This window comes from Pelmatolapia mariae, linkage group LG16_19 (genome assembly GCF_036321145.2).
Source record: "Pelmatolapia mariae isolate MD_Pm_ZW linkage group LG16_19, Pm_UMD_F_2, whole genome shotgun sequence".
Classification (NCBI taxonomy): Eukaryota; Metazoa; Chordata; class Actinopteri; order Cichliformes; family Cichlidae; genus Pelmatolapia; species Pelmatolapia mariae.
This window is the reverse complement of record NC_086241.1, coordinates 68573831-68592317: the sequence shown is the minus strand read 5'-3', so window position 1 is coordinate 68592317 and position 18487 is coordinate 68573831. Positions and strand designations below refer to the sequence as shown.

Here is an 18487-nt window from a genome sequence, read left to right as displayed (position 1 = left end):
TTCTACAAGAGCTTTGTGTGATTTGATAAGTATCTGAGGCTGAGACCACAGGACAGTAAAACATGATTTTTGGGCTTCATTTCTGTACTGAACAGTCATTTAAGATTAGTTAATAAATAACAATTTGCTAATGTTGTTTATGAGAATAAAGTCATATCACATTGGTAATGTAAATATAATATGGCCAATATAATAGTTATTATATTGATCATTATTAGCTATTGCGGCAGTTAACATGAACTCTGTGTTAAATACTGAGCTTACAGATTCAAGTTGCAGTTATTTATGTCTTATCACCTTAAATCTTCACTCAAAGACAAGTATCTTTGACAGTGCATATATATATATATATATATATATATATATATATATATATATATATAGGTGTATCATATATAAGAGACAAATGTTGGTGCTTCAGTATGTCGGCATTACTAAATTTGGCTCAATGCTTACATATGTGTGTAAAAAGCAAATGTATGAACTGTGATAACTGTTTCTGATAAAATGAAGAGTAGACTGATATATTAAATATTCCTTTATTGGGTGAGAAAATCAGACCATGTCATAACTGCTTTAAGTCATACAGAATAGATATCAGGGCCTTAAACAGGCTGACTTCTGCTAAATGGGTCATATTGGGCAGAAAGTAAACAAACACATAACATCCTTATAGAATATGGTGTAACACTATAGATCAACTTACCTCAGAATATATAAAGCATATAAAGAATCACAGCAACATGATGCAACAAACACAGCAGTACTACTAATCCAAAATACTCAAAGCTTCATAGAACTGAAACAAACATTTATTTTTAGCTCCATTCTGCTGCTGATACATACTTTAGGTTTCTGAATATTAAACTTGTTGCTGCCTTTCATAGTGTGTAACTTGAAGGCCCTGAGTACTTTCTCCCACACTGAAAAAACTGGAATGATAACATTATTTGAAAATTACCTAATAAGACTGATTCAGGACAGACATTAGTGATGTTAAACTTTCCTAGCAGTCCTTCACAAACAGGGAACAGTCTGTCTATTCTCTCCATCTGTCAGCTGCTGCTGGCTCTTCCTCCTCCTCCTCTTCCTCACACACTGCTGAGTTTGTCCTGGTGGATCATCAGGGGTGCAAAGCCTCACAGATGATGTGCAGCAGTGGGTCCCTCAGTCTGTCCTCATTCTGGACACTTGCAGTTGTCACACATGGAAATCAAATGTGTGATAAGCTGCAGGATTCAAACACAAGTGTAACTTGTGTAAACTACTTTTATTCCACAATCAGAGAGAAAGAAACAGATAGAGCGTGCAGGACAGACAGACAGGTGACAGTCTCAGGTGTACACACTGCTACAAAACGGCACAGAGAAGGAAGATTTAGTGTTTGTGTTATTACGAGTGCTGAACAAGAAGAGTTCCCAGATGGTACAGTGGACACATGTGTGACTCCTGTGATTAAAGCATCTTTCTTTCAGCTTAACGAGTGAACCGTCAGCTCGTTCAAACACACGTTAAAGTCCGTTTGGCTCGACACCACCGAACAGAGGCAGCAATATAACATAGCTAACATTAACAGTGCAGTGGATCCTGCTTGTGCCGTGATATTCAGGACTGCAAACCGAGCAGCATCACTGACTTTCAGCTTGTTGTGTTTGTGGATTTATGACTGACTTTAATTATCCATGAAATCCTCACATTCTCTGTAAGACTAAGGTCGACTAATATTTTTAAGTAAAGGCTTTAAAACCAAGCTAATGTCACATAACTTTCCCAACATGTGGCCAACAGTAATGTTTTAATGATCTTCATTATAAAAATATTTGCGCATAAATAAGTGACATAATATTCAGCACTTACTTCTGAAAGTTTACTCTTCGGCCGCTCCGCTTCCGCCGTTTTTTCGGCAAAATTATCCACACCACCGCCGCACTATGAAATCTGGGGTATGTTGGGCCATGAAGGCTTCACCGACCCATCCTTAAAATTCAGGGAAATTAAGGACCGCATTTGAGGGCCGCAGTTGGAGCAGCCTTTGAATTAGGACAGCCTTCGTCGTGTCACTGTGACGTAATCGGCCTTAAAATGCGGCCTACAGCCCAAATCCGGTACTTCATGGTTTGTGTAGTTACTAGCTAACAAAAGCTCAACACTGCCCCTAGCGTCCTGGAGCACTTCCGTTGTGTTTTGGGGTTTGCATGTGCTTTTGAGTTTGCAAGTGTTTTGGAGTTTGCAAGTGTTTTGGAGTTTGCATGTGCTTTTGAGTTTGCAAGTGTTTTGGAGTTTGCATGTGCTTTTGAGTTTGCAAGTGTTTTGGAGTTTGCAAGTGTTTTGTAGTTTGCATGTGCTTTTGAGTTTGCAAGTGTTTTGGAGTTTGCAAGTGCTTTTGAGTTTGCAAGTGTTTTGGAGTTTGCAAGTGCTTTGGAGTTTGCAAGTGCTTTTGAGTTTGCAAGTGTTTTGGAGTTTGCAAGTGTTTTGGAGTTTGCAAGTGTTTTGGAGTTTGTACGTGCTTTGCCTCTAGGGGCCACCGTAGTTTTCCTCTCCCGCTTCGACCACCATCGTTATCAGAAACAAATCTCCTCTATCACCCGCAATGAATCCTGGGATATAGTAGGACATGAAGGATACATCGGACCATCCTTAGAATTCAGGGCAAAGTAGGACACATTTGTCGCCACATTTTGAGCACTCTTTGAATTCGGACAGCCTTCGTCGCGTCGCCGTGACGTCATTGCCTCCAAATATGGCATTGGCGCATCCTTCCCCTGAATTCGGACACGACTAACCCTCAAATTCGCGGAAAAGTAGGACACATTTGTCGCCACATTTTGAGTGCTTTTTGAATTCGGACAGTCCTCGTCGCGTCGCTCTGACGTCATTGCCTCCAAATATGGCATTTTAACCATCCTTCCCCTGAATTCGGACACAGCCACTGTCCGTGTGGGTCCTGCAGGAAGTCAGAGTGGGAAAAATGGGAAAAGTTAGGAGCTGTTAATGTAGCAAAAAACAAAATGTATTGCATTTTTTTTCATAAACTAAAACCACTATCATTGTTGTTTTATTTTGTTTGCTTTCACTGGAGCGGGTAAATGAGACTACAAAGTTAAAAAAAACAGATTTTACAATCGCCAAACTAACCTGTTTTTGGACAAAAGAAAACCATGTAAGCATGAGGAATATGAGCCCAAGAATCTCGGTTTAAAAAAGCACGAACTACTGCACATTACTTTCTTATGTTTACTATATAGGAGTTGCTGCTCACACCCTGAGTTGCACAATGAGTCTTTCAGATGTCCCAAATAGACTGTCCGGCCACACGTGTAGTCCTGCTGGACACCACATGGTCTTATTTTTATTAGCCCTCGACTCAGCTGCAACGTGCTTACAGTTAGTTACGGGGTCAGTTTCCTTTTCATCAGAATTATCTGCTGTCATCCAGACATAAGCTGAGCAATCATTTAACCAATTTCCCATCAAACCATAAAGATTATGGGAAAGTCACAGAACCATTGCTTGCATGTGTGCTGATAAAATGTTTTTTCCATATTAGGTTTTAGCTTCTCTTGCATGCATAAGATGTGGGGGCTGGTCTCTTTGCTGTAATTTTCCATTGCACATAAGAAACCACAAGTTCCCGTTTTATAAGTTCAGCTATACCGCTCACTTCTGCTTTGTTGGTTCATTGAAAGGTCACGCCATATGTTGTGTGATAGGAAACGTCACACACACACACTCACTTGCTCACGTACGCGCGCCTTAACTGTCACATAAATAACGAGATGTTTTTATAACTGCTGTTGTCAATAAAAGAGGCAACAAGTCAGGTTGGAAGTTGGCTGAGATCAGGTGAAGAGCTTTCACCAGAATGAAATCTGCGGCATTAATGACACAGAAACACAAGAACGACCCTCTAAAGCAGGGTTAGGCAACCTTTCTGATGATGACTGCATCTAAAATTTCCTCAGAAGTCAGTGTGCCATATGATCGCATTAGCAATAAATTTAATAACGCTCTATATGAACAGTTACAAACTATATAGAACAACTTTATAGGATTATATTTGTTCGCAGATGTTGGCAGCTATCAGCGAATTGTTATGAGCTATTTTGAGACAAAAAAAAGACACTTTTTATTCATAACAGCAAACGGACTGTACAACAGAAAATACAAATGCTATTTATGGCCTCCTCACAACAATGATAAGTAAAATAAACTGGGCCAACATGGCATGTTTGTTAATACAGAGACACACATGTTAATGTGATCTCTGGTCTCCCACTCAGAGACACAGGTCTCCGAGTGTCCAGCATTCAGACGCTACCTGAGGACTCATGTGAGAGAAAACCTGCTCACACAGATATGTAGAGCCAAATACTGTCAATAAGGCCTCTGCAATGTTCTGAAGACAGTTAAACTTGTCAGGTAGTGATGTCCAGCAGGTGAAAATGCAGCTCCATGAACACACACAGCTGTGGATTCCAGCTGCTTTGATGTTGCATTAACTGGCATTAACTCAGCCAGTTAATGTGAGACAAATCTAGCTGCTCATTAAAGCTTTCTGGTTTGATCAGAAAAGAAAACACTGGTCCATACACCTGAAAGTCCCAAAAATGCTTTTTGACTCAAGCCTATGGATGTATCCATGTCTTTCCGTGGTGCTGATGCTGTGCTGAGCAAAAAGCTCCTGAAGCTTTTGAAGTTTCGGAATGTGGAAAGCTAACAATGTTATTTTCAGCCAATTACAAGTTGAATCTGGTAGTTGGGGTTGTTAGCTAAGATACCGTCATTAAGAAGTGACACAGCTAATGTGTCTATGCGAGCTAATTTGCGATGTGCAGCGCTGGCGCGGCCATTTATATTTTGATGCATCTTCTCAGATGAATTCACTGTGTGTCGTGCCCAGGGCTGGACTGGACTGGGACAAAAAAATGGGCCCGGGCATTTTGACTAGAGACCGGCCCACCAGGTATTACAGCCATAAAGCCTTTGAATGAAAACAAACGCTGTTGTGACAGTGATGTAAATTTTTGTGTGTATATGTATGATTTCTACACATCTTACATCAGATAAAAACTTTGGTTGTACGATTCAGATAATTAATTTATAAAAGTTAGACATTTTAAATGAGAATAAGAAAGTATTTATTTGTGCCAATGTTGGATTTGTATTGTGATTGTCATTTATGCTTAGAAATATCTACCCATATATGCTTAGACTTTTATAATCAGTTGTAGATTGGTAGAGGTGTATAATCGATTGTGTAGTGATAGGATGTGTGATCTTTAGCAGGCTGCAAAGGCTTGGTGTGCATTGGGAGCATGGGAAGAGGTCGTACCTTGTTTTATTGTTTTACGGTAGGATAAACATAGCTATGTCAGTTTTAGTCTAAGTGCCTTTTTACACATAGATGAACTGTTAAATTTTCCAGACCAGCAGGTTTAGGGAAGTCATTTATGGGGTCACGCTTTGAACACACACACACACACACACACACACACACACACACACACACACACACACGCAGTATTCTTTGTTCACATGTATTCCTATGTAAGATGTTATATGTTAATGACCCTATGCATATTCATGTACCCACAATAAAAGGACTGCTATGGGGAACCTGGCTGAGAGTCTGACGGAGGTCAAGTGGGTGGAACGACACTTGGCTCTGGGCAGGCTTCCCTCATGCATGAATAGCCCACCGAACTTTGCCTACTTGGTGTTCAATGCTTTTGCGGTGTAGTAAATTGTCTCGTTCCAGCGGTGGGCCTGTGCTAGACAGACCCAACAGCCCCCCTCTCCCTGTTAATGCCGTACCTGCCCCCCTGGCAACACTTTGCTAGACCCGCCCCTGCACAGTTACCAGCTGTCAGCTACTTAGAAAAGGATCCTGGTGTTATTTGTCTCTCAGAAACAGTTCATAACTTCAACTCATTCATGTCACCTGAAAGGTAAACCTGTTTCTCCATCACCTGTTCAGCTCTGATGATTCAGTAAGGACATCTCCTGGTTTCATCTTCATGTTTCCCTCTCACCACATATCCAAACCGACATCATGACCAGCAGCTTTACAGCTGTGGCTCCAGCAAACATCAGCTGATACTAGAAAGTAATATTAAATAAATTCTAACAACAGCTGATCAAGCTTAAACGTGCTGCTGTTGTTTAGCATGACATCAGCTGGCTTCCTCTTTCTGGCGCAAAGTGGGCGATAAACAAACAAGAGAGAAAAGCCGATCAGCTGATCATTGATCAGTTTCATGATTGAAGTAGAAACAGGAGAGGGAGGGGGAGAGAATGAGAGGAGAAGAGGCAGCTGCAGCGTAAACACAGAATAACTCCAGCTTTGTCTTTTTCATTGTAGCTGAAGTCCGGGACAAACTGTGGTCCTTTTCACCTCAACACGAAACGCAAAATATTTTGTCTGAATACGAGACGATTCCGTTTTTTATGGGACGGTTGGCAACTCTACTAACTAACCTTATGAACAAAATAAAGTTCAACATCAGTGACATCATAGCACCCACCCAGCTGTATAGAAACTCCGTCATGCTAGCTAGTACGCAGTACGAGTTATTGTAACTGACTGTAAAAAGTCAGCACAACAAAAATAAACTAAACTTGGTTTATATCTGACCCAGAGAGACTGCAGGTCATAACTTCTTACCTGAAGTTCAGTTCACCTGACACTCGGACCGGCGGCCGCCTCGGTTCTCTGCTCCTCCTGCCTCCCCTTTCCCTCATCCACCTGCTGGCCTCCACCACTTGCTAATGTTACTAAATCTGTGCAGTGGCGTGTCTAGAAAATTTTTGATGCGGGGGGGCAGGTAGGGGCACAGATTTGGAGAAGGGTGGCAGATGTAATTGGCAGATAATGTTAAAAAAAATTCTACCAACCGTTAACCATAATTCAATAACACTATAAACCTAATAACCGGATGCGCTTTTAACTTTTATTAGAATAAGATTTTCACCACTACAGTGCAAAGTTTTAGATATGGTGTTGATAAAGTACAAGAGATACAATCAGTGCTGTTGTGCCCTTAAACAGGGGAAATAGTGAGGAGAGGTGAAAGAATGGCACGGACACGCAGCTCTCACTCTCACTCGTCTGTATTGAGTTTCAGAAGCAATACAACCAAAACAATATTCTTATGGATGCACTCAATCTCAGGACAACTGTATCCAAACTAAGTCAATATTGTTCGCTGCATTAGCTGATGAGAATACTTTAGATAACATGAACTGTAGCATTAGACAAAAACATCTTTTTAACTCACACATGTTAGCCGACACAGTCACTAACTTTCCACAGCAATGAAATAATACTTTAAGTACTGCATGTCTTTCAGTAGTTAAATTATACAGGTAGTAACAGAAAAATCTTCACACAATATGGCGGAGTAATAGCGAAAACTAGCATACACAGCAACAGAGATTAACTGGAACTTCTCAGCAAAATAGTCCGCAATTCACATCTTTCGCTACAATGAACAATGATAACAAAGTGACAGTAACACACATTTATACAGATTTGTGCATGGCAGTTACCTTAAAAAGGGGAAATAGTGAGGAGAGGTGAGTAAAGGAGGCGCGCGAACCCACCTACTGGAGCCCTGAGGCATTAGCAATGGATCGACGCACAATCAACCGTTTCCATTTTACCATGTAGTCATGATGATTGCCATCTCCTTGTTCTGAGGTCAAGCTGAACAGCATGTCGATTGGCAATCGTGGGGAGCGTCCGTATAGCAAGTAAAAAGGGGAGAATCCAGTTACCTCGCTGCGGGTACAATTATAAGCATAAATCAGTTTGTTAAGCGAGTCCTTCCAGTTAGTTTTCTGACTCTCTGAGAGTGTTTTCAGCATCTGGAGTAGTGTCCTATTTAACTGCTCCACCTGTCCATTCCCTTGGGGATGGTAGGGAGTAGTCCTGGACCCAGCAACTGCACAGTAGTTTTTCAGTTGTGCAAACAGATTATTTTCAAATTCAGCACCTTGATCATGATATATTCGTGCTGGAAACCCAAATCTTAAAGCATAGTCATTAAAGATTTTGTCTGCAGCCGCTTTAGCTGATTTGGAAGTTGTGGCATATGCTTGGGCGAAGCGTGTGAAATGGTCAATGACTACAAGCATGTATTCATAACCCCCTTTGCACTTGTCAAGGTGCAGGAAATTGATTGAGACAAGTTCAAATGGGTGAGTAGTGACAATATTAGTCAGTGGTGCTCTGCTCTCATGACACGGCTTCTTCTGTTTTATGCAAACACACCTTCTGGTCACATAATCCTCTACTTCCCGTTGCATATAGGGCCAGTAAAACCGGTCCCGTATCAGTGACAATGTTCTCTCTACACCTTGATGGCCCATTTCATCATGTAGCTCCTTTAGTACAGTACTTTTGTGTATTTCTGGTATGACCAACTGTTTTCTGTTAGCTGTTTTTCTGTGCAAGATCCCATTCTCATCCATCTCCAATTTGTCCCACTCCCTCAGGAGACATATGACCTGTAGGCTGAGTTGTCTTGATTCTGAACGTGATGGTTTTTCCTGTGTTAGTTTACACTGAATTACAGGTCCAATAGTCGGATCACTCCTCTGGTCCTGTTTGATCTGGCCTTTTGTCAGTGGAGTGATGGAAACATCTGTGGCCATGGCTGAACACCTGACTGAGACACCCATGGACCATGACACATTGGAGTCATCCTGCCTTTCCACTGCCTGTGTGGTTGCTCCAATTACATCGTATGCCATTTCCTCTGTGCATTCATTCATAAACGTTTCCATGTCTACCAGCATCCTGGAGAGGCTGTCTGTGTCCACATTTTCTTTACCAGGGCGATATTTAATTGTGAAGTGAAAATCTGCCAGTTCTGCTACCCATCGACACCCTGTTGCATTCAGTTTGGCAGTGGACAATACATAGGTAAGTGGATTATTGTCGGTGTACAAGGTGAAGAATGGTGTGATAGCCCACTTGAGAGCAAGAAACTCTAACTTGCCTGAATGCAGATGGTAATTCTTCTCAGCTGCAGTTAAAGTGCGGGAACCATAAGCAATCACACGAAGCTTTCCATTCTGCTTTTGGTACAACACGGCACCTAATCCCTGGTTTGACGCATCAGTGTGAAAGGTGAATGGCTGTGAAAATTCTGGAAAGCCTAGAACAGGGGGCTGCGTTAGACAGTCTATCAGCTGTTCTAGTGCTAACTGGTGCATGTCGGTCCACTCAATAGGTGTGCTCGAAGGGACACTACACCTGTTTCGCTTTGTTTGCCACTTTAATCTTGTGTTTCGCTGGGTCTCAGCATCTGCAGGTCCCTTGAGCAAGTCATACAGAGGATTTGCAATTCTGGCAAAATTCTTGATGTATTGTCTGTAATAACTTAGTAGGCCCAACATTGCTCTTAGTTCACCAACAGTACCTGGCCGTTTGTTTTTCAAAGCTGTCACAGCAGCGGTGTCTGCGGGGTCTATCCTGCTTCCCACTGCTGACACAATCCTGCCAAGGTGCCGCACTTCTGTCCGAAACAGGTCACACTTCCTTGGTTTGAGTTTGATCCCGTACTCCCTGAGTCGGCGCAGCACTTTCCTGACGTCCTCAACATGATCCTCAAACGTTCTGCTAAAGACAAGGACATCATCGAGGTAAGGCACACATATTTCATCCCTTAACCCTTCTAAGCACTCCTCCATGCAGCGTTGAAATGCTGCCGGAGCATTCATCAGTCCAAATGGGATTCTGACCCACTCATACAGGCCCCAGGGGGTCACAAAAGCTGTTAGGTGTTTACTTTCTTTGCCCATGAACCCCTGGTGGTATGCTTTACCCTGGTCAACACAGCCTATGTCATCATCAGATTTAGAGAATGACTCTGATTCTTCTCTTAACATCTGACTAACGGCTTGTCTCTGGTGGTCATTCAGGTGAGTCAAGTCGACAGGTGGGTCCCATTGTTCACTTTTAGGTGTGTTCTCACCTGAGCTCTTAGCCTGGATGGGGCGGACTGATGCAGTAGGGAGGCAGTCAGTTTTGAATACATTAGCAGGATATATTGATGCAACAGGCTGCACTGTTCCAATAACAGTCCTACTTGGCAGAGTGGTTATGAAGGGAGGTACTATTGTTTTATGTGAACTGTGTTCTCAATAAAAGGCAGCGAGAGGAGGCCGGATTTGGGGTCATTTACGTGGTGAACACAGATGAGGCCTCCCTTGCGCAAGTAATCAATCGATCGCTGACTGTCTTGTTTTCTTTCATGATGAATAAGTCTCTAGAACTAGCAGGGCTTGTGGAAATAGACCCAACAATTTCCACACCCTGCTCTCCTTTGAACAACCTTACTAGCTTGATACAGCTTATGTTTGAGGTCTTCAATATCACAGTCATACAGACCAGCTTGGCTGGTCTGTATGTATCAAGGAAACAGTACACTGTTCAGCAATATCCATTGCGTCTTGCCACAGCTCATCAAAACGGGATTCACTTCTATATTGGTCCAAGGTGTCTTGAAGTGCATGAATTAGGTCTACACCCTTTGCTAGATCAAGAGATGGAGACTGAAGTACATCAGAAAGCAACTTAATTTCCCCTAGAATTTTTCTAAATGTGGATAAATTGCCAATAAATGTGAGGTCAATTTGTGCCAACAGACCCCGTGCCTCCACTGATCTGTCACCACTGTTCTCTAAATCTATCTCATGTAGCACTCTTAATATAGCTGCTAATCTGTCCATTACAGTTTTGCATGCACTGTAACGACATGCCCATCACTAAGTCTCTGAAGCTCTCTAGGAGCCTCTGGATACATGTCTTTTTGAACTGTGATCCATTTTTGGTGAACATATGAACCTGACATATAGACATACAATTTCTGCAACAATGAAAAAAAGCAGTCAGCTTCAGGGACTGCTTTCACTGCATCAACGATAACAAGGTTAAGGCAATGTGCATTGCAATTTACATAAAATGCATGTTTTGCCTCTGTTTTGATCCTGGCTGCAACACCCCTGCATTTCCCTGCCATTACTGACGCCCCATCATATCCTTGGCCTACAAGATTGGATCGATATTCAAGGCCATACCTTTCCAGACACTGTATGATGTTTTGGGTGAGCCCTGCTGCATCTAGCTGACTTGCTCTCTGGAACTCTAAAAAACTCTCTTGAACAGCCCTATTGTAGTAATACCTTAGTACTAATGACAGTTGCTCTGTTTTCTTTAGGTCTTTTGTTTCATCTGCAATCACAGAGAAGTACTCCCTCTCCTTCACTTCTCTGATATTGTCTTCACGTACCATCTCTGACAGACATTCCATTACTTCATTCTGAATGGTGTTACTGGTATATTTTGCATTTCCTGCAGCTTTCGTTTTTGTTTTGTTTTTTTGCAATCAGTGGATTATGCTTAGAAATAAGTTCCATTATCTCTAAAAAGTTCCCTTTGTTTTGGCTGTAGCTCAGGTGGCAGAGCAGATCAGCCACTAACCAGAAGGTCGGTGGTTCGATCCCAGGCTGCTCCAGTTTGCATACCAAATATCCTTGGGCAAGATACTAACCCCATGTTGCTCTCCAATGCATCCATCGGAGTGTGAATGTTACTTAGAAGTGCGAATGGGTGTGAATGGGTGAATGCACAAATGTGTAAAGCATTTGAGTGCTCAGAAGAGGAGAAAAGCGCTATATAAGAACCAGTCCATTTACCATTTTGTGATGTATCTGTCTCAAGATGCCCCCTTTGGGAGAGGTTTTGCATAGCTGTAAGGAGAAGTACTTCAGCAACAGTTTTGATATATATGCGATTTTCCTCTACTTTTTTTTATATGCCTTGTCCAAAGCATCACGCACAGATGAATCTGTCAAAATGTTGTTCTTATGTTCACTCCAAGCATACATGGCATTCGTATGACCTTCAGATTTCTCATGCCCCTTAAAACTTCCATCTTTATACATCGCCTTCTTCCAGTTTGAGTACCCTTCATGTGATGTAAAAGGAGTTTCAGAAGCATTTGGAAGGGAAAAGTGTCTACATGCAAAAAAATAGACAGAGTCGCGACTTTGAGAATATTCCAGCCATTTGTGTTGTGAATACCATGTCTTGCTGAAGGCCCTCCTCTTTTCACCATGTACTGTTCGAGGAAATATCTTCAAGTGTGGCTGTCTAGGTCCCTCCGCTGGATTTTGAGATATATCTAAGTATGGGAGGATTCAATTTAAAAATCGTTTTTAATCTAGAACATCTCTTGCAAAAATGACAGTATCAATATTATAAAATATTTACTGCACAATGTTAACTACCCAACATCATTATTTTGTTTTTAAAGGCTTTCAATATTAATCTATAAAGTAAGATTGGAGGTTAAATACCATGTGGATGGCCTGGTGTCATGCATGATGTTGAAGGAGAAGATGTTTCAAAAGGCACCACATCCTGGTTATCTGGTGGATCATAAACAGGTGAAGAAGTGCCTGGTACAATATAAAAATATTACATTTCATTAAATAGAAAAACATGTTATTTAAAGCAGGATTTTGTTCTAATTTCCAATTATGTACCACAATACATATATTCACATATTAGGATTTGTCCCCTATGGATCAGTTGAACACTAGACAATATAAACATCCTTTCCTTGCCGTCAAAGGAGTTTGCAAAGAAAAGCGTCTGGACTTCTTTAAGTTGCTTGAAGACGTTTCACCTCTCATCCGAGAAGCTTCTTCAGTTCTAAGGTCAAATGGCCGAGAGTCCCAGATTTAAACCCAGTGGGAGTATCCCCCCAAAGAGGGACAAAGGACCCCCTGGTGATCTAATCACATGAGCCAAGGTGTGAAAGCGGGTGTGGGACCTAATCAGCCAGGGTTTCAGGTGAGCTCATTGTGAAACCTGGCCCCACCTTGTCATTTGAATTCCTGAGGTCAGATGGCCCAGGATGTGAGTGGGCATTAAAGCGTCTGGGGAGGGAACTCAAAACTGGATTATAGATGGCAGACAGTTGGTGTCGTAAACCACCGCCTCTGTTCAAAGATGGTCGCTCACAGTGGACATAGATGGCCTCTTTCACTCCTCTTTCAAACCATCTGTCCTCTCTGTCCAAAATGTGAACGTTGGCATCCTCGAAAGAGTGACCTTTATCCTTAAGATGCAGATGGACTGCTGAGTCTTGACCTGTGGAGGTGGCTCTTCTATGTTGTGCCATGCGCTTGTGAAGTGGCTGTTTGGTCTCTCCAATACAGAGGTCTGGGCATTCCTCGCTGCACTGTACAGCATACACCACGTTGTTAAGTCTGTGTTTTGGAGTTTTGTCTTTCGGGTGAACCAGTTTCTGTCTGAGTGTGTTGCTGGGTCTGAAGTACACTGGGATGTCGTGCTTGGAGGAAACTCTCCTGAGTTTCTCTGATACACCGGCTACATAGGGGATAACAACGTTGTTGCGTCTGTCTTTCTTATCCTCCCTCGCTGGTGTCTGATCTTCTTTTCTGTGCATCTTTGCTGACTTTATGAACGCCCAGTTAGGATAACCGCATGTTTTGAGTGCTTCCTTTACATGTGTGTTCCTTCTTTTTTCCCTCAGGCTTAGAGGGAACATGTTCTGCCCGGTGGTGTAGGGTCCTGATTACTCCAAGTTTGTGTTCCAGAGGGTGATGGGAGTCAAAGAGGAGGTACTGGTCCGTGTGTGTGGGCTTCCGGTAAACTTCGATGTTGAGGTTGCCATTCTCTTCAATGTGCACAGCGCAGTCCAGGAAAGGCAAACAGTTATCCTTTGTGTCTTCCCTGGTGAACTTGATGTTTTTATCCACAGCGTTGATGTGCGCAGTGAAGGATTCCACTCCTTGTGTCTTGATTTTGACCCAGGTGTCATCTACATATCTGTACCAATGGCTGGGTACTCTTCCTTTGAAAGAGCCAAGAGCCTTCCTTTCCACTTCCTCCATGTAAAGGTTGGCTACAATAGGTGACACGGGGGAGCCCATGGCACAGCCATGTTTTTGTCTGTAGAAGCCTTCGTTGTATTTGAAGTATGTTGTGGTGAGGCAGAGGTCTAACAGTGTGCAGATCTGATCGGGTGTGAAGTTGGTGCTGATGATCTGAAACATTAAAGTGTGACAAGCACAAAAAAATAGAAAAACATCTTTTCACTCCACTGTACAGTACACTGAGTTCTGCTGTGGAAATATGACTTCTTATAAATCAGCTGCTTCTACATATCTTATTGTGGCCCTCAGGAAGACTCGCTGATTGGTTCATTCATTATTATCTTGGGTGGAGCTTTTTCCTGTGACTAACCACAAAAGCTCAAAGTCAAACTGCGACTGCTCCCATTGTTACTGACTGCAGTTTGCTGCTCTCTTCACTTTCAGCCTCAGCAGGAATCCAGTGTAAGTTATTTTAATTTATCTCTTTAATTAAGCTAAAGTCACTTTCTTTCTATTGTCACCATTTTTATTTTTTGAGATAAGTCAGAAAATCTAGTTTTTTATGGATTTGGTGCGTTTTAATAATTATACAGGTGAGGTTGCTGAATGACTTCCTGTCCCCGTCTCTGATATGATCTTATATGGACAAAATAAACTTTTTACCAGACTCTGTGAGGGAAACTGCCTCTTTTAGCTTTGGGTGTTACTTCATCATCACACAGTCTGCTGATTATTAAGCCAGTTTCAGTGCATCCGGTCATATAATATTTAGATCAACGGAGAATAACTTACATTATTTATACAGTCAGGGAAAAACTTCGTAAATCAGCTGGTTTTCTAATAAGTTTGCCCACTAACAAAGAAATGATCAGTCTGCAATTTCAATGGTAGGTTTATTTGAACAGTGAAAAATAAAACAATAACCGAAAAATCCAGAAAAATCCATTTAAAAAAAGTTATAAATTAACTTGAATTTTATGAACGATGTAAGTATTTGATCCCCTATCAATCAGCAAGATTTCCGACTCCTAGGTGTATTTTATACAGGTAACAAGCTGATATTGGGAGCTTTCTCAACTCATTACCTGTATAAACGATCTGGTGCTTGGCCCGGTCCCGTAGCTATGGGAGCTGATCTTGATGCACCGCTGCCTGCTTCCAGTGCATGGCGGCTATTTCTGCCAGTACTTCCAGTGGCTGCAGTGGTCACGGGTCTGTTATCCTGCACTGGGTTTTAGCACCACTGTGACACTAAGGACCCACACAAACACAATGCTGCAGTGTTCGTTATGTTTATTTGCAGCTTTTTCCAAAGATTCCTCTGTGCAGCTCTACAACTGACTTGTTCCTGGTCCAGCTTGTTAAGTGTTGGTGTCTGCAGCAGGCACAATTGGACCCAAATGCAGCCTTGCAAGTTTTCTCAGGTTTTCTTCTTCTGTTTAAGGATCAGCATGGGGGATCCAAATGATTCACTTCCAGAAGAAATTCCTGGAGTTAGAGAAGCACTGGAAAACAATGACATCGCTGCAGCAGCTGCAAGGATTCAACAATATTTAGAAAGAGAAAATAATATTCCACTAAATATCGCCATCACAGGGGAAACTGGTTCTGGTAAATCCACCTTTGTTAATGCCCTCAGAGGGCTGTCCAATGGTGACAAGGGAGCTGCTCCTACTGGTGTTACAGAAACCACCGTAGAGGTCACACCGTACCCCCATCCAAACTATCCCAATGTTAAATTATGGGATCTTCCTGGAATCGGCACCACCAAGTTTCCAGCTAAGAAGTACCTGAAGCTTGTTGGATTTGAGAAGTTTGACTTCTTCATCATCATCTCAGACACTCGCTTCAGAGAAAATGATGTGAAACTCGCTCAGGAGATTCAGAAGATGAAGAAAAAGTACTACTTTGTTCGCTCAAAGATCGACAATGATATAAATGCTGAAAAAAAGAGAGACTTCAATGAAGAGGACACTCTTACAAAAATCAGAGACAACTGTGTTCACAGTGAGTGTCTGATCATTTACAGCTCAGTGAGATCTGAGTTCACTTTTTAAACATATTCAGATCCAAGTTTTAAATGATTTCTTATAAAGGTCTTCTGCATTTTTTATACATCATCTTAACGTGTTTTTTCTGTGCCAGGACTCAGAGAATCAGGCTTCGAGTCTCCGCAGGTCTTCCTGGTGTCCAGCTTTGAGCTCCACCTGTACGACTTCTCTCTCTTACATCAGACCTTAGAGAGAGAACTTCCTGCACACAAGAGGCATGCTCTGCTGCGTGCCATGCCCAACATCAGCCTGGAGATCATCGACAAGAAGAAAAAAACTTTCAAGTGTCAATTGTATTGGTTGGCCACTCAGTCTGCACTTGGAGCAGCTGTTCCAGTTCCTGGTCTTTCTATTGCTGTTGATGCTGCTGTGCTGGTTGATGCTGTCACAGATTATGTTTTTGCATTTGGTCTCGATATCCCGTCTCTGAAGAGACTTTCTGCCAGAACAGATGTGTCATACACTGCTCTGTGTGCTGTCATCATTTCACCACTGGCTGCAGTAGAAATAACTACAGAGCTCCTCCTGAAGGCTTTGACCCAAGTGGGACACATAGCTACATTAATTGCAGCAGAGGAAGTGTCCAGATTTATTCCTTTTATTGGAATCCCAATAGCAATGGGCTTCTCTTTCACCACAACCTACAACATTCTGAATTTGATCCTTGATAAGCTCGCTGATGATGCTCAGAAGCTGTTTGAAATGACTCTGAATTTAAAAATCAAAGATGAATGAAACTTAAAAGAGTACAAATGAAAATAGTTTAAATCATTAAACATTAATATACTGAAACCAAATCATGTTGCAGCTGCACATTTGAGCCATTATCCTACTACAGCTGATAAATGTATCAGAGGCCTCAGCAGGTCTCATTTCTTCTCATCACATCAATACAGGAACAAATGTGATGTTATTATTCAGATAAAACAAGCTTAGAAGAGCTTTGTTCTAATTATTTGTGTGATTTGGTGATGTCATCACTATCAGGTGATGTGATAGTTACTCCTGAAACATCATTGTCTGAACTTCTTTTGTTTGATTTACTTTACTAACTCTTTTGTTATCATATTGTAGCTTACAGCATAATAAATACTTTTAATGCAGAGTGTTTGATGATGAGCAGAGGTGTGTAGAACAGAAACTGCTCTGTGGAGTTTTTGTCCTGATGATTGTAGTTTGTGATGAGTGTTCACTGCCCTCCAGCGGTCACAGTCAGGAACTACAACACAAATAACACAGATATGACTGAATGTTCATCAACGTTATTCCTGCCTGCTAATAATAAAATGTTATTGATAAAGATATTAACATTAATTGTTATTAGTAGTAAGAGTATCTGATTTTGATGAAACAATAGATTCCACTGCACCACACAATACATTATAATGAGTCTTATCTCGGGTGGACAGAATATTAGAAACACTGGTTTGACACTGACTGTTCTTACCTACAAAAAGACTTGAGCTTTTTCTGTCCTAATGTAGCAAAATAAAACATAACAAAGTCTGCTGCTGCAATTAATTGTTATTTTCTTTCAAAGCTAATTGGTTCTTAGATATTTGGTCTATAGACAAATTAAGAAGCAGTGGAAGAATCTCTGGTTTTCTCTCATTAAATTACAGAAGAATTTGTCCAAAGGGTCATCAATAAATGCACTCATACTTTCACCCAACACGTTCTCATCACAACACTTAACAAACCAACACTATGTGAGAGATCGTCGGTATGTTACGCGTACAGAGGCATGAGAGCGGGCTGGAATGAATCTATAAATGTAAGGTGAGGGTTAAGGTCGGGGGTGGATGTAGAAGGGTGACATGTTCCACCCTAAAATGATCTCTTGCCTCCTCTAGTTCCACCCTAGTTTGGCATATAACTGTGTTGTTTATTAAAATAAGGTAGCATTAACACTTTGAGTGCAGCTACAGTTAACACTGAATATAAATTCTAAAACTGAATATAATGCATATGTTTTTGTCCATGACAGCTTAGAATTCTGACATTTAGTGTAAATTTAAGCAACAATTTGATTTTCTTTTCTAACAAAAAACTACTTACTACAAACTTAAGTTAGACTTTGCTTGTAGCTAAAGCACCCCATGTTGTGTAGCTTTCTGGATTTTATACTTATTGGGCCCATATTTATTTATTATACAGGCTACACAGTACATAAAATCAAAATTCACATGTTTTATGTAACTAAAGTGTTTAATTATGTGGGCTACAGAAAATAATTACGTTATGAACTATATTTATATGAAACATGTATACTTACTGTATTTGACTCATTTTAACCATATGTAACACCTGCATGTGTTAAAAAATGGCTTTGATTTTGCCGCCCCACATGATTTCCACCCGTAACCTAACCCTAACTTTAACTTAATCTTAACTGGACCATAACATAGGGTTCAGGTTGTGGTTAGGGTTAGAGCTGCAATAGAAAGCCACGAAGGGAATAAAAAGCGAAGCACATAAAAAGTTTCATTTAAGAATCCGGAGCGTCTCATCAGGACAAGGAA

General features: G+C 41.4%; 1 protein-coding gene across 1 annotated transcript; it reads left to right on the top strand.

The window, feature by feature from the left end:
* The first annotated feature begins 15365 nt into the window (after nucleotides 1–15365).
* Nucleotides 15366–16700, top strand: LOC134644739 (interferon-inducible GTPase 5-like). The gene is made up of 2 exons (XM_063497779.1): nucleotides 15366–15921; nucleotides 16060–16700. The coding sequence occupies exons 1-2, from the start codon at nucleotides 15366–15368 to the stop codon at nucleotides 16698–16700; spliced, it is 1197 nt and encodes a 398-aa protein (XP_063353849.1).
* Nucleotides 16701–18487: the final 1787 nt, after the last annotated feature.

Bases quoted from the DNA above. Each gene is read 5' to 3' on its own strand.
- LOC134644739 (XM_063497779.1), top strand. From the start codon at position 15,366: ATGGGGGATCCAAATGATTCACTTCCAGAAGAAATTCCTGGAGTTAGA. The intron at 15,922-16,059 runs GTGAGTGTCTGA...TTTCTGTGCCAG, and splicing joins CAGAGACAACTGTGTTCACA to GACTCAGAGAATCAGGCTTC.